Source organism: Neophocaena asiaeorientalis, unplaced genomic scaffold (assembly GCF_003031525.2).
Source record: "Neophocaena asiaeorientalis asiaeorientalis breed wild unplaced genomic scaffold, Neophocaena_asiaeorientalis_V1.1 scaffold147, whole genome shotgun sequence".
Taxonomy (NCBI): domain Eukaryota; kingdom Metazoa; phylum Chordata; class Mammalia; order Artiodactyla; family Phocoenidae; genus Neophocaena; species Neophocaena asiaeorientalis.
The window spans coordinates 8,339,107-8,352,573 of NW_020173758.1; the positions used below are offsets into that span (position 1 = coordinate 8,339,107).

The following is a 13,467-nucleotide window of genomic DNA, read 5'->3' on the forward strand; positions in this document are numbered from 1 at the left end:
AAGACACATCTTTTTTATACCCTAAATAAAAAGCAACTATAGAAACATGATTTACATCTAAATGCTAGCAAAAATTCTTTTGAAAGTAAAGACATATTACAGGTAGAGAATAACTATTTTCTGGCACTTAGTTTCCAATATTCATATCCCTAAATGATCATCGAAGAATATGATGTATATATATATATATATATACACACACACACACACACACACATATATATATTGTAGAAATGATCAAAGTAAGGCATTTTCTCTAGAGGATAAGGTGACAATATTTAAATGGATACTTTGTAACATACCAGAGAACCCTTTTCTCCAGACTGGCCTTCTTTTCCAGGATGACCCTACATTTATCAAAAATATAGACTGGTGAGATGCAATATTAATGGTAATTTATATTATGAAATTGTTCCCTTTTTTCCCATCTGTTGAGGTTTTACTCTTTATGTTTCAAAATATATTGCACATTTTGCATCAGTGTATATGGCTTTAAATAACACTGGAAACTGTGGCATTTGGAAAGAAACATAGTAAGTTTATATTGCATGGGTATAAGTTTCATCAACCACATAATATACTTGAGCGAGAGCTTGGGAAAAGCACATAACACATATTATTCATCAACAGTTCAACCCCAGTCTCATTTAGAGTCTTACATAAAGGTGTTTCAATCTAACTTTTATTTTGCATATTGATCAAATAATCATACACACATCTTTAAAAAGCAACTAAAATATGTGGATATATATTTTAAAATATAGCAACATCATAAACACTAATGGTGTTTGTAATCAAGTTATCGAGAGTCACTAAATTTTGTATAAAAACATACAGCTCCACAACAACTATACTCAATGAAAACAACTAGTTGCAGAATGAAAATTTTTGTACCCTAGCTCTGAGTAAGTAGTTTGAAGAGAAAAAAATAACAATTGTGGAGATTACATAATTACATTATTTATTACTATGTGATAAGATATAATAAACACCGCTATATTTCTAGAAAAGTAGGAAATCCCTGAAGGCAGAGGAATTTTCATGTAAGATGTCTGAGGAAACTTACAAAAGGTGAGGAATTTCACCTGGACTCTCAAGAAACATGTTCTTTGAAAAGGAAGAGAGAATGGAAAAGTGTTTTCTATGAAAAGAAAAGGACATAACAAAAGGTATAGCAATAGAAAATGTAAAGCATGCTAAGAGAAAAGTGAGTGGTAGGAAAATATGAGATTCTGGCCTAGGGTGGTCCAAAGCCCACTGGGAGCTCCTTAAAGAGTTTGCAATATGGAAGTGGCATGATGAAATAGCATTTTAGAGAGATCAATGTTTAATTATTGGCTCTACTGCTTTTATTACTGAATTCTTACAATCACTTCTAAAGCACATGTAAAATCTATTTTTGCAAATAACATATAGAAATTTTAATGACCAGGTAACTATTACTTACAGGAGGCCCATCAGCACCAGGGAGTCCTCCAAGTCCTGGTTTTCCTTGTGGTCCCTAATCAAATAGAGAAAAATAATATTTTCATTTAAAAATTGAAAATAATGAAAAGTCTGACTTTGTACATAATGATATACACCCAATAAAATTCTTAACTTGAGTCACTGGCTTTCATCTATAAGCAACAAACATCTGAATACTTTTTAACATATTATGTAGAAGAAATGGTATATAAAGATAGATGAAAACCAAATTTAACATCTGTCAGAGACATGCTAGTTTTCATACTGCTTAATAGTCCTAAATGTGTCTTTTTAAATTAACAAGTTAGTTTTTGCATACCACAATAAACTGGAACTTATAGAATAAAAAGGAAAACAATATAGGTCAATATACAATCAATATACATTGATTTATATCATTGAAAAAGCAAATATTGGCTATTTCCATCAATGATGTTAATAAGTGCCAATTCACAAGGAACTATATTCAATACCTTGTGATAAACCATAATGGAAAAGAATATGAAAAAGAATGAACTAAATCACTTTGCTGTACAGTAGAAATTAATACAACATTGTAAATCAACTGTACTTCAGTAACTATTTATTCAACAGATTAATCTGTGTTTAATCACAGGGGATTTCAATTCTCATTTAATTTGATCATTGGTAAGGTTGGAACATGCTAAGAATGACTATTACAAGAAGTAGACCCTTCACTGGGAGAAAAATTGGCTTTCTGCTTAGAATAATTAATTTTATCAAGTCTTCAGAGCCTAAGCCATTATTGCTTGCTGGTCAAGTCATTAGCCAGAATTTAGAAACAATTAAAAGGGCAAGGATATATCAGCAATCCTAGATGCTGGATGTAGGAGGATTTTTCCATTCTTAGAAAGTATTTAGAAAAAGCATTGTATTCATATACATGAATAGTACAGAATTTAACTAGAAATCCTCACTTAAATCACTTAACAAGAAAGTCTCACTTAAATCACTATGGAACAACACACAAAAATAAAGGTAATCTTTAAATTGAACAATCTGGACTTTATAACTGAATTTAATTGCATCTCATTTACAGGATTTAAAAGATTTAATTCCCTTCACCACTCTGCAAAGTCATATACAGTTAAGTAATCTAACATTATGAAACAATTGTTATAAAGCCTGTTTTTTTTTAATGGCAGTATTTTGCCTTTCACTCAAATCATTTTTTCTCTCTCAGTAAATAGTCTTATTTCTTCAAAACAAAATGTAGATTACAAAGGCAAAACTATTCCAGTAATTATTATTATCAGCAGATATATTTCTAAGACAATGACCTTGTGTACAATACTACATGGATTTTATGTTGTTGCTATATATTTAAGGGTAGATGAAAAATACTAAAACTCTTGTACTATAGGATGATTTTTTTAATCAAGTTAAAATCAATCCATCTTTTTTAAAATGGAAGCTCCATGACAGTACAATATTTTGTCTGCTTTCTTAACTGCTTGGTGTCTCCCTACAGGAATGGGGACAAAGTTAAATGAATGAATGCCATATTTTAGATTTTAATAAAATAGTTAAAATTTATTGTGTCTCTATGCACTATGTTAAGCATATATTTATAAGTGTCTCTATGTGTCTATATGCATATGTCTCTAAGTGTCTATATGCATATGTCTCTAAGTGTCTATATGCATATATTTATGTGTCTTTATGTGTCTATATGCATATGTCTCTAAGTGTCTATATGCATATATTTATAAGTGTCTCTATGCACTATGTTAAGCATATATTTATATGTATAGTATCCATTTTAAGTCTCAAGCAATTCCATGAAATATCAGCATCAAAGAGCTTGAGTAATTAACTAATGTTAATACATCACAGAATTGCAATATAAATGAATCCAGATCTGTAGCCATACCGTCAAAGTCCTTGCCTTTAACTAATATATATTTCGTGTCTTGCTTTTTCTTCTTTAGCTCATATAGTTATACAATACCATTTGTTTTCTGTAAAGCCATTAACATATGTGATGTAAATTCTGAAGCCATAAATTAAATCACAGGACTTAACAGTATATTTAAGTTATCAACGTGTCAGAAAAGCAATATAGTTGTCATCCATTTTAGTTAATTAGCTTGAACTTTATAAAATCTTTTATCACAAATATAATAACAGCATAGGCTATGATAACTTAGGACAAAAATATAAAAGTTATTGGGAATTAAAAATATATGACATTACTTAAATTATATTTAATTGTGAGATTATAGCATGATCCAACTGAAAACATTATTCACCAAGTTTTGAAAGACAAGGCTCTTGAGCCAGAATAAACAGAACACAGTATATCATAAAGAAAATAAAAGTAATATAGATCCAAAATAAACTATATATCGTAAATGCAATACAAATACAATGCATTTTCTTCATGTTCTTGAGTTTCTTTCTCCTTTTGATGGAAAGAGGCTGTCTTTGGACTCAAGAGCTGGATATGTTCAAAGCAGAGAAAGAAGCGGCTTGTGCTTAAAGACAGCTCTCTTCCTACCACAAGAAGTGCAGTGAATCAGATTCTATATTTTACCTGTGACTCAACAAAGGGAATTCAGATATAACAGCTTTCCTTAAAAGCAAATTCTTCCTAGGAATCCAGTTCAGAGATGATAAAATTATTGTAGAAAATTCAATAGGCACATGCCTCAAGTGCAATTTATGGTTATGATGAGCTAATCCAAAATATGTTAAGAATATGTGTCCAGGTTAAGATCTCTGATCTAAAGCAAAGATTTTAAATCTCCTTTGGTACCTAACATCTTAAATAAATAAACCATTTTCCATAGCACTCTAATACTGTAAACATATGGAAAATATGCACAGAGAAAAAGTACTTTAAAGATCATTTAAGTTTGATATGCTAATTCTTAACATTAATAATAAGTAACTTGGTAAGAATGTTACCAAAGGACTTGAATATATATTTTATCAAAGAATATATAGAAAAGGTCAATAAGCACATAAAAATATGTTCAGCATCACTAGTGATTAGGGAAATGTCAGTTAAAACCACAATAAGATACTATTTCACACCAACAAAAATGACCATAATCAAAAAGAGAAGCAATATTAGTATTGTTGAGAATCTAGAGAAACTAGAATCCTCATAAATTGCTGATAGGAAGGAAATATGGTACAACCACTTTGAAAAACAATTGGAAACTTCTTAAAATGTTAAATATAAATTTACCATATAACCCAGCAATTCCACTTCTAAGTATCTACCAAAAATAAATGAAAACATGTCTACACAAATACCTTTTTACAAATATTCACAGCAGCACTATTCATAATAGCTGAAAAGTTACATAACTCATATGTCCCTCAACTGCTGAATAAGTAAACAAAATGTGGTATATTCAATCAATGGAATACTATTTGGCAACAAAAAGGAGCAAAGTGCTGATACAGGCTGCAATATGGATAAACCTCAAAAACATTATGCCAAATGAAGCCAGACACAAATGTCACATATTATATTCATTCATATGATTAAATTAAAATATTAATTTCATTCCTATATCTTGTTCACATGAGATGTTCAGATAAGGTAAATCTATAAAGATAGAAAGTAGATCAATGGTTGTCTAGCTTAGTGGGTGAAATGGGAGTGCAAATTGACACAAGGTTTCTTTCTAGGGTGGTATAAGTATTCTAAAAATGTGATTGTGGCACAACTCTATAAATTTACTAAAAATCATCGACTTGTACACTTAAAATGAGTAAATTTTTAGGGTATGAAATTAACCCCAATAAAGTTGTTAATTTAAAAAAAATTACATATTCATAGAAATCAACAAAAATAAGAAAAAATATATTAGAAAGAATTAGGTAACACCGTGCTGTAACTATAGGGGACAGGAAATACTACTTCGGGAATTTGTCAGAGGAGATAGGGACAAAAGACATCTCTTTAATTAAAAACTTATTCTTGTTTTGATCCAGACATTGAGTTATTAAAAAGAACATCATTTGCCATTTATACATGAGAAACTGTGGCAATAATGTCACAATTTTCCCTTAATTAGACCTTGCTAAAAGCCTTTTGTCACAAGCAAACCTAATTACATTTTTTAAATAATGAGAAATAAAAGAACCAAAATAAAGAGAAAACACTCATATCAGTACGTTTCTGAAATTAATATATCTGAGAATGTCACATTTGGAAGTTATCCAAATGGAAACTTTGTGAAATTTTATCATTTACAGTTCAGAGACATATGAATGACTGCTGCTCACCCTGTGCTTTCATAATTTAACTCCAGATTAATTCTTTATATGCTGGGACATTTAAATACCTTATCAAAAACAGAAGGCAGACCTTATACCTCCCTAAAGTTGACAACACAAGCTTGTTTACCAGACATTACTAGAACAACAGAATAACTTACTTTTTCACCGGGAGGACCAATTGGACCTTGTGGACCAGGAAGACCCTATTTTAAAAGAATTCATTTCATATGTCAAGAATCACATCACAAGAATACACTTTTAAAATAGTAAATGATTAGCCCTCTAATTTACATGAAATGATTTATGAGAATCTATATAACATTCCCCAGAAAGTTTTGCAACACTATGAGGGATTTTACATAAGCTACTCTTCTGGCAACGGATATGTAATGTGATCCTATTCAGAACCCTCCTGCAGGTGTCCTGGCATTCCATGAACACCAAATGACTCATTTTTCTCTTGGAAGAAAGAGGCCTCTGCAAATTTGCTCAAATTTTTTTTAAAAAGAAAAAAAAAAAAAAGAATCATCTTCCTACATTCACAATAAAAACTCTTAGCCCTACATAGAAAATTCTGAGGCTGTCAATTTTCTTGTATAAAGATACCATCTTATCCCATTAGCTCAAAAAAGCTGTGACGGTTTAGACTTACTTGAGGTCCTGGATTCCCTTGCTGACCTGGAGGTCCAGGCTCCCCTTGGGGACCCTGCCATAGGAAAATATAAAGAGTCTTTAATAAAACTATTTCACATAATAGGTTTTTTCTTTTCAGTTGAAAAATAGTCCCCAAATCATGTTTCCCTATAGAGAATCCGGAAAATCTTGCAAAATATTAATGCTGGCAGAAGCACTTGGCAACACATTGTAAGAAATCTTAATTTTAGATTTAGCAACAAAAGTGGTTTGTTAGTACTTAGATTACAGAAATGAGTTATCTTATGGATATTTTCTACATACCATGTTCCCTTTTGGTCCTGTGGGGCCATCCACACCTGCGATACCCTTCAATGACGAAAAAAATATGCTTGAGTGTTAACAAGTTCAGATGCTACAATGGAAAATTTAGAAGACTAACCTAATAATATGACACCCAGTAGCCTAGGTTGACTAAAAAATCATTTTAGAACTTAATGGAAATGAGGGAAAAAGCAAGGTCTATACTCTCCTCTCCATGCCCATGGAGACAACCTAACAGCATTTTCCACTGCGAGTTCGGAATTTGACACGAAACAATAAAATAGGTAAACTAAAAGGAAGAGAAAAGAAAGAAGCCAGTGGAGTAGGGTACGCTCAGTTAAACTGATAGGCAGCATCATTAGGTCTTAGAATATAACAGAGCAGTAAACCCTTGGCTGTCTACTGAAAGCTTTCACAGCCTCCTGGCTTTAAAAAGTCTGGTAACAAGCTTTTCCTAGGAAATCTTGAATGTTTTCAACAATACATACAGGCTGTCCTGTAGGTCCTGGAGTTCCCCTTGGTCCTAGCAAACCTCGTGGACCCTAGGAGGAAAAGAAAAACACATTCTCATAAGAAATGCCTTCAAAACATGCCTCTTCCTTTAAATAAATATTAATGTAATGTTTAGATTAAAATATTTGTTCATCTTCTTTTAATGGTGTTTAAAAATGCCATTTTTACATGACACAAATATCTAGTGTTTATATTGATCCAAAAGCCAAGATGGACAAGAAAGTCTTTAATACAGAAGCCGTATCTTTGATTTTTATAAATTTACATATGAATCACTTGGGAAATTTTAAAAATAGGAAATATTTTAATGCTTTAAATAAGTCACTTTTGTGTCATTTTCCAATTTGAATAGCAACACTGAATCTTATTAAATCTTATTATTCAATAAGATAGACTACACAAATAGAAGAGTCCTGATTCTCATTTATTTTACAGTTAAGTAAATTCCATCATGAAAGAATATTCTACTGAGAGAAAGAAACAAACAGCTGGATAACTATGTTAGCAAGATTATAGAAACCATTTGCTTGATTTTTAAAATTATTATGACTTAATTAATTTCTTCTCTTCTTCTTCCCTCTCCTCTATTTGTTCCTCCTTCTTTTCCTTCTTTAGAGAAGTGAATACAATGACTTACTGTCATATTCACTTGAGCTACTATGCCTTTTAGTTGACAGGCTCTATAATGTGGAAAACTAGGACTAAAACTAGGAGGCCTGCTTCTCATCTGGTTCTTTGATTAACTAGCTTTGGGTAAACCTTTCCAATTCAGTTTCCTCATTTGTAAAAATCAGTGGAAAAAAGGATATAATCTAGTAAATTTTATAGTTCTATCTGGTATATACTAAGCACCTCACTTTTGTATTTCTTCTGATAATAAGATTAATTTATCCTAAGCACATAACTAGATTCTAGAGCTATTGATGATATAAAAACTGAAACAAAACAAAAAACAGCAACAAAAACTAGGTAAGGTTTTTGCCTGAAAAGATGTTATATCCCACAATTTTTTCTCTTGACTTTCTGAGACTTTATCTTTAACAAAAGAAGAGCTCTCAGTAACATTTTTAAATGTTTTTTTCACATAACAATTACCTGCTTAGCTTAGGCAAGACAGCAATAGTCATCTGAGTTTATTATTGACTTTATATATGTAACACCAATCACTATTCCTTCAAAACGGGGTATTATTTAAAAAGAAAAAAAGAAAGTTGCTTACAGCTTCACCTGGAAGACCCCTTGGTCCTATTTCTCCATCTTCTCCCTGTCATGGACAAAATGAATGGGAGAGTGATGCAATCAGACAATGTAACATTTCAGCATGATTTTGTTCTATGTTTCAATTTTAAATATTTCTTAAAAGAAATGAAGTTTAATATACCCGCATTCCATCTTCGCCAGGAGGACCAGGAGGACCTTGGGGACCTCGTTCACCCTATTAAATAAATCCAAGTATAAGTAGAACACAAAATAAACTAGAATGTTTGTCTATCCTACAGCTATCCTACCAAATATAACGGAACATTTGCAGAAAAAACTTATGCTCTATTTTCCTCCTCAAAACACTTCAAAGATAAATCATAATTTTACATTAACTGGCGTTATATATTAGTATGCTAGGAAAAATTGTTCCCTCAATTTTGAAAACAAAAAGGTTTAAATGAAATTCCCAAATAATTTTCAGACATTTAATTATTACAAACAAATAGAAAAGTATTTTGCTGAAGACTGTCTTAAACATGGATACACTTTGCTGATTTTTATTTACATTTTTTCTGCTTCTAAAATAATTCTTATTAAATCAGCACAGTTCTAGAAGACTAAAGAAATTTTTGGATTTTTTAAAAAAGAAAATTATATATTTTTCTCAACATGTGATAGGCACACACTAAATGTCTTGCTAGACATTCATAGTGCTCTCTTTTCTTTATCTTTCTATTTTTTTTATATTCTCCAATTTCCTAATGGTTGTCTCATCTTCCTTCTTAACTTTTGGAGAAAAAAAATGTGAAGATCCAATTCTGATCTTTTTTCGAAAGACCACATCTTTGCTTAATTTCCCACTAAAAATATTGACTGGATTGTTGTTCAACATTGTATTTTGTTTAGCCTTAGTGAATTATAAGCTCTTGCACTGGACTGCAAACTAATATTATCATAAAGAAGTAGCCTGTGGTGTCTCAATCTACTGGAGCCATCTAATTAGTATAATAAAATACAGTGCCCAGTATATTGTTATATTAATGACAAACTGCCTATAGATGTCCTCTTTTGAGTATATTTCCACAGACAAAATGTAATAAGGAAATTGAGGCAATTATCAAAAAATTAGAGGCAAAATTAAATCTCCACACTTGTTCTATAAATGTATTTTCCATATACGTGTACATAAAGATTCCACATCAACTTATGTTTGTGTAAACTGAGTATTTTAATGTCTAAAAGAAATTAAAGAACTTATATGAGTATCACACATATAATTCTACTTATCTTTCTTCAAGTATCTAGTAGATGTACTAATTTATATGAGTTCACAAATACTTAAATTAATTTTCTTCTTATATCTTAGTGTATCAATATTTCGTAGTATTCCTGTATTATCCCAATATAAAAAGTATACAATGTACAGAATGGTATATCTTACCCTGTGACCCTTGTCACCTGGCAGACCTGGAAGTCCATCAAATCCTCGATCCCCCTGTAAAATCACCATCAACGTCATCATCATCACCGTCATCATTATCATCACATTTCCAGCTTATTTCTGTACTGTAATTTGAGTGTGAAACGTTCTTTCATATCAATAAACTCTATTTTAAAATATAAAAATTTCAGGGGTGAACTGAGATACGAGATCTGAAAATACAAATGTATGAGATGAGCTCCCGACCTTGGCCCCGGGTTCTCCTGGCATTCCTCTTCCTCCATCAGCACCCGGACGACCCTGATAATACCAAGAACATGACTAAGCAAAAGGGATTCCAAATAGCACAGAATAAAAGAAAACAAAATAACTGATGATTTCAGATGCCCTCAAAATGTACAATGAAAACTAACCATACCCTTTTTCCAGATTTTCCTATTGGACCAGGAGGACCTTGGACACCACGAGGGCCCTATACAAAACATCATAATTAATTAATTTTATAGAATTCCTGATCAATAAACTTAATCACATCAAGAGAAAGGGCTTTAGAAATTTATATCTTCTTAGCTTTACCTTAATCATTTTAACACAAGAAAATAATTTCTTATGTAAAATTCTAGATAAAGCAAAAAGACAAGAGAATCGATTTTTCTAAATGGTTTCTTGCCAAAAAAGAGTCAGGCTATTTTATTAAGTTTATATAGACATGCAATTACATTTAAACAAAAGTCATATAAACTGATATTTTAAGCTTTAAAAAAATCCTCAATTACTAAATATATTCTCAAAACCTTGCAGTTTTACATTTCACTTGACTGAAAACACTTCCATTTTATTCCTCTTCTCTTCGCCTTCACCTTTCTCTTCATTTTTTGGAATCCTATTCTGGATATTTATTCTTTTATTGCAGGTATCACATTGAATTATAATTGTCTTTTTTTCATAGTTCAATCTCCCATTAAATTGTTAACTACTGTGATTTTGGACTAAATCTTTTTCTCTGTTATACTCCTATAATTTAGCACAGTGCTGGTACATATTTCTTTCAATCATCTACAAAATCCTGGAGGATCACTTGGCAAACCTTAATTCAAATTATTGACTGGCACCATGCCATGTCAGATTAAAGTTTAAAGATTCTCAATATCTTTCTTGAAGCAGTATAATACAATGTTATATCAATATACAATGTCTTACTTGTGAATTAATATATGTGATTTTTAAAATAAAATTACACAGCTAATAATAGATCCAATATAGATCCAGTAAAAATAGTATATAGGCCTTTGTATTTAATTAACTATACCCTTTTTAAGTTTAAACAATATGTATATAATGAGTGAGGTAGAAAATGCAACACATATTTGAAATTACAAATAATTCTTATGATTACTGTGAAATGTTGATTATAGAAATATGAAATTAAGGTTGCCTAATAATTAGAGGTTAAAAGAATATAGCTTTTAAAAAACTATTGCAGCAAGAAAACTCTATCCTATACCCCAGCTGGAAGGCAAGGAGCAATAATAAAAGGATAAATCTTGTTAGTTTTCAATGAAAATGATCCTTCATTTGATATTGCATCTCATTGGAGTTAAGGAAAACTGCAAAGACCGTGAAAACTACTGCAGCATGTTTTCAGATTCATCCATTTTGTAAAGAGGTGAGTCTGACCCAAAAGTTCATAAACTTTGCAAAAGATATATCAATATTTTTATACAATTCTCAGTTAAGGTACAAATGTTTTCCATTTCTTTATGGCAACATTTAACAAGCACGAAAAAGAAGGTTGCCACATTCTGTGCCACCCAAATATCTTTCTAAATTTTGGGGGGATTTTTTCTCATTTCAAAATAAACTGTGGTGCATCCAAACAGGGGCATATTATACAGCAACAAAAAGGAATAAACTATTGATGCACTCATCAACTGCAACAAACCCCAAAGGCATTATGCTAAGTGAAAGAAACCAGTCTCAAAGATTACATAATGTATGATTTCATTTATGTAATATTCTTGGAAACATGAAACTGTAGTGATGAAGAACAGATCAGTGCTTGTCGGGTATTAGGAAGTTGTGACTGTAAAGTGGCACCAAGAAATTGCTTGGGGTTATGACTGTGGTGGTGGTGACAAAGAATACATATAGGTGTTCACATTCAAGTTTACATTATAATATTGTTAAAATAAAACTAATTTTAAAAATAGAAAAAAATTAGTTGGATGGCCACTTGAGAGCTCCTGTAGCCCAATCTGAGTTTATATGTTATTGAGTATATCAGAAAGCATTTTCATTAAAAATGAATTTTAGGGCTTCCCTGGTGGTGCAGTGGTTGGGAGTCTGCCTGCCAATGCAGGGGACATGGGTTCAAGCCCTGGTCTGGGAAGATCCCACGTGCCGCGGAGCGGCTGGGCCCGTGAGCTACAAATACTGAGCTCTGCGCGTCTGGAGCCTGTGCTCTGCAGCAAGAGAGGCCGCGACAGTGAGAGGCCCGTGCACCGCGATGAAGAGTGGCCCCCGCTTGCCACAACTAGAGAAGGCCCTCGCACAGAAATGAAGACCCAACACAGCCAAAAATAAATAAATGAATAAATAAATTTTAAAAAATAATTTAAAAAAAAAATGAATTTTAAAAATACATCACATTTTGCTTTTACAGTTTTCTAGAATAAGTATAATTCATAATGTGCTTATAGTGAATGTCTCTATCTACTTATCATTCAAGGAAAAATAATACTTTTAATTTGGCACCGTGTAAATATAATGTAAGATCTTTTTAAGAATTTCAGGTCAGATGTTCTCAATTTCTCTTAATTTCCTCAGCTCTACAAAGGGCTTCAAATTAGCTTCTTTTAGGTATATTAAATATTCTTTCTGAGAGAATTTACTAGATTTTATTCTCCACAGGAAATATGTTAGGCTTGTGGCAGGGCCACTATAAATACAATTGTAATAGTACTTCTCTGTTCTGTACAATCTCAAGCCAATTTAATGTTCTGAAGACCTATTACTCTCAAGACTTTCCCATTCTAGCTTATTATCTTCTTTTAATATTGTTTAAATTAATAAAGTTATTGGCAGTCAACTGACCATTAGAGATGTTTCAATTGAAGAACGTGATGTGAGCTTAAAGGTAATGTAAGTAATTTCTTTACTCATAAAACAGATGGTAGACACTTCAATCACCCTAATAGATAAAATAAACTCAAAAATAAAATAAGTGAAATAGGTTAATTTTTACCTGAGGACCTGGATCACCCCTCTCACCTTTGGCCCCAGAGGAACCAGGCCCCCCCTGTAGAGAAAAGGTGAAGACATAATCATTTAATCTTGTAATTCCCTAACCAGTTTTTTTCCTACCATTTTCACTTGAAATAATTAAACATTATTCAAAATACATTTCTTCAAATAGTATGATTTTATTAGTTAATACAACAAAATTTTCAAGTCCTCTGATTGAAATACATCTCTTCTCAGATTTTGACTGTATTCCAGTGTGTGAACTATATTTAAAAGTCTATATTTTACTGATAACTACACAGAAGCAAATTTCATGAAATCACATTGAAATGTTCTTTAATGTGTGTGCCATCAGAGCACTTACGATGATACACAGGCGTTAT

The 13,467-nt window shown here is 31.6% G+C and overlaps 1 protein-coding gene across 1 annotated transcript in view; it reads right to left on the reverse strand.

Moving 5' to 3' along the window:
• COL11A1 (collagen type XI alpha 1 chain) overlaps positions 1–13,467 on the reverse strand; it is a 195,933-nt gene that overhangs the window by 96,951 nt on the left and 85,515 nt on the right. Inside the window, exons 16-27 of the mRNA XM_024751257.1 lie at positions 13,086–13,139; positions 10,260–10,313; positions 10,088–10,141; positions 9,842–9,895; positions 8,579–8,632; positions 8,417–8,461; positions 7,173–7,226; positions 6,685–6,729; positions 6,380–6,433; positions 5,886–5,930; positions 1,448–1,501; positions 303–347 (exon numbers count right to left, since the gene is read on the reverse strand). Of these exons, the coding sequence (XP_024607025.1) occupies positions 303–347; positions 1,448–1,501; positions 5,886–5,930; positions 6,380–6,433; positions 6,685–6,729; positions 7,173–7,226; positions 8,417–8,461; positions 8,579–8,632; positions 9,842–9,895; positions 10,088–10,141; positions 10,260–10,313; positions 13,086–13,139 (612 nt within the window). The remainder of the gene's footprint in view (positions 1–302; positions 348–1,447; positions 1,502–5,885; positions 5,931–6,379; positions 6,434–6,684; positions 6,730–7,172; positions 7,227–8,416; positions 8,462–8,578; positions 8,633–9,841; positions 9,896–10,087; positions 10,142–10,259; positions 10,314–13,085; positions 13,140–13,467) is intronic.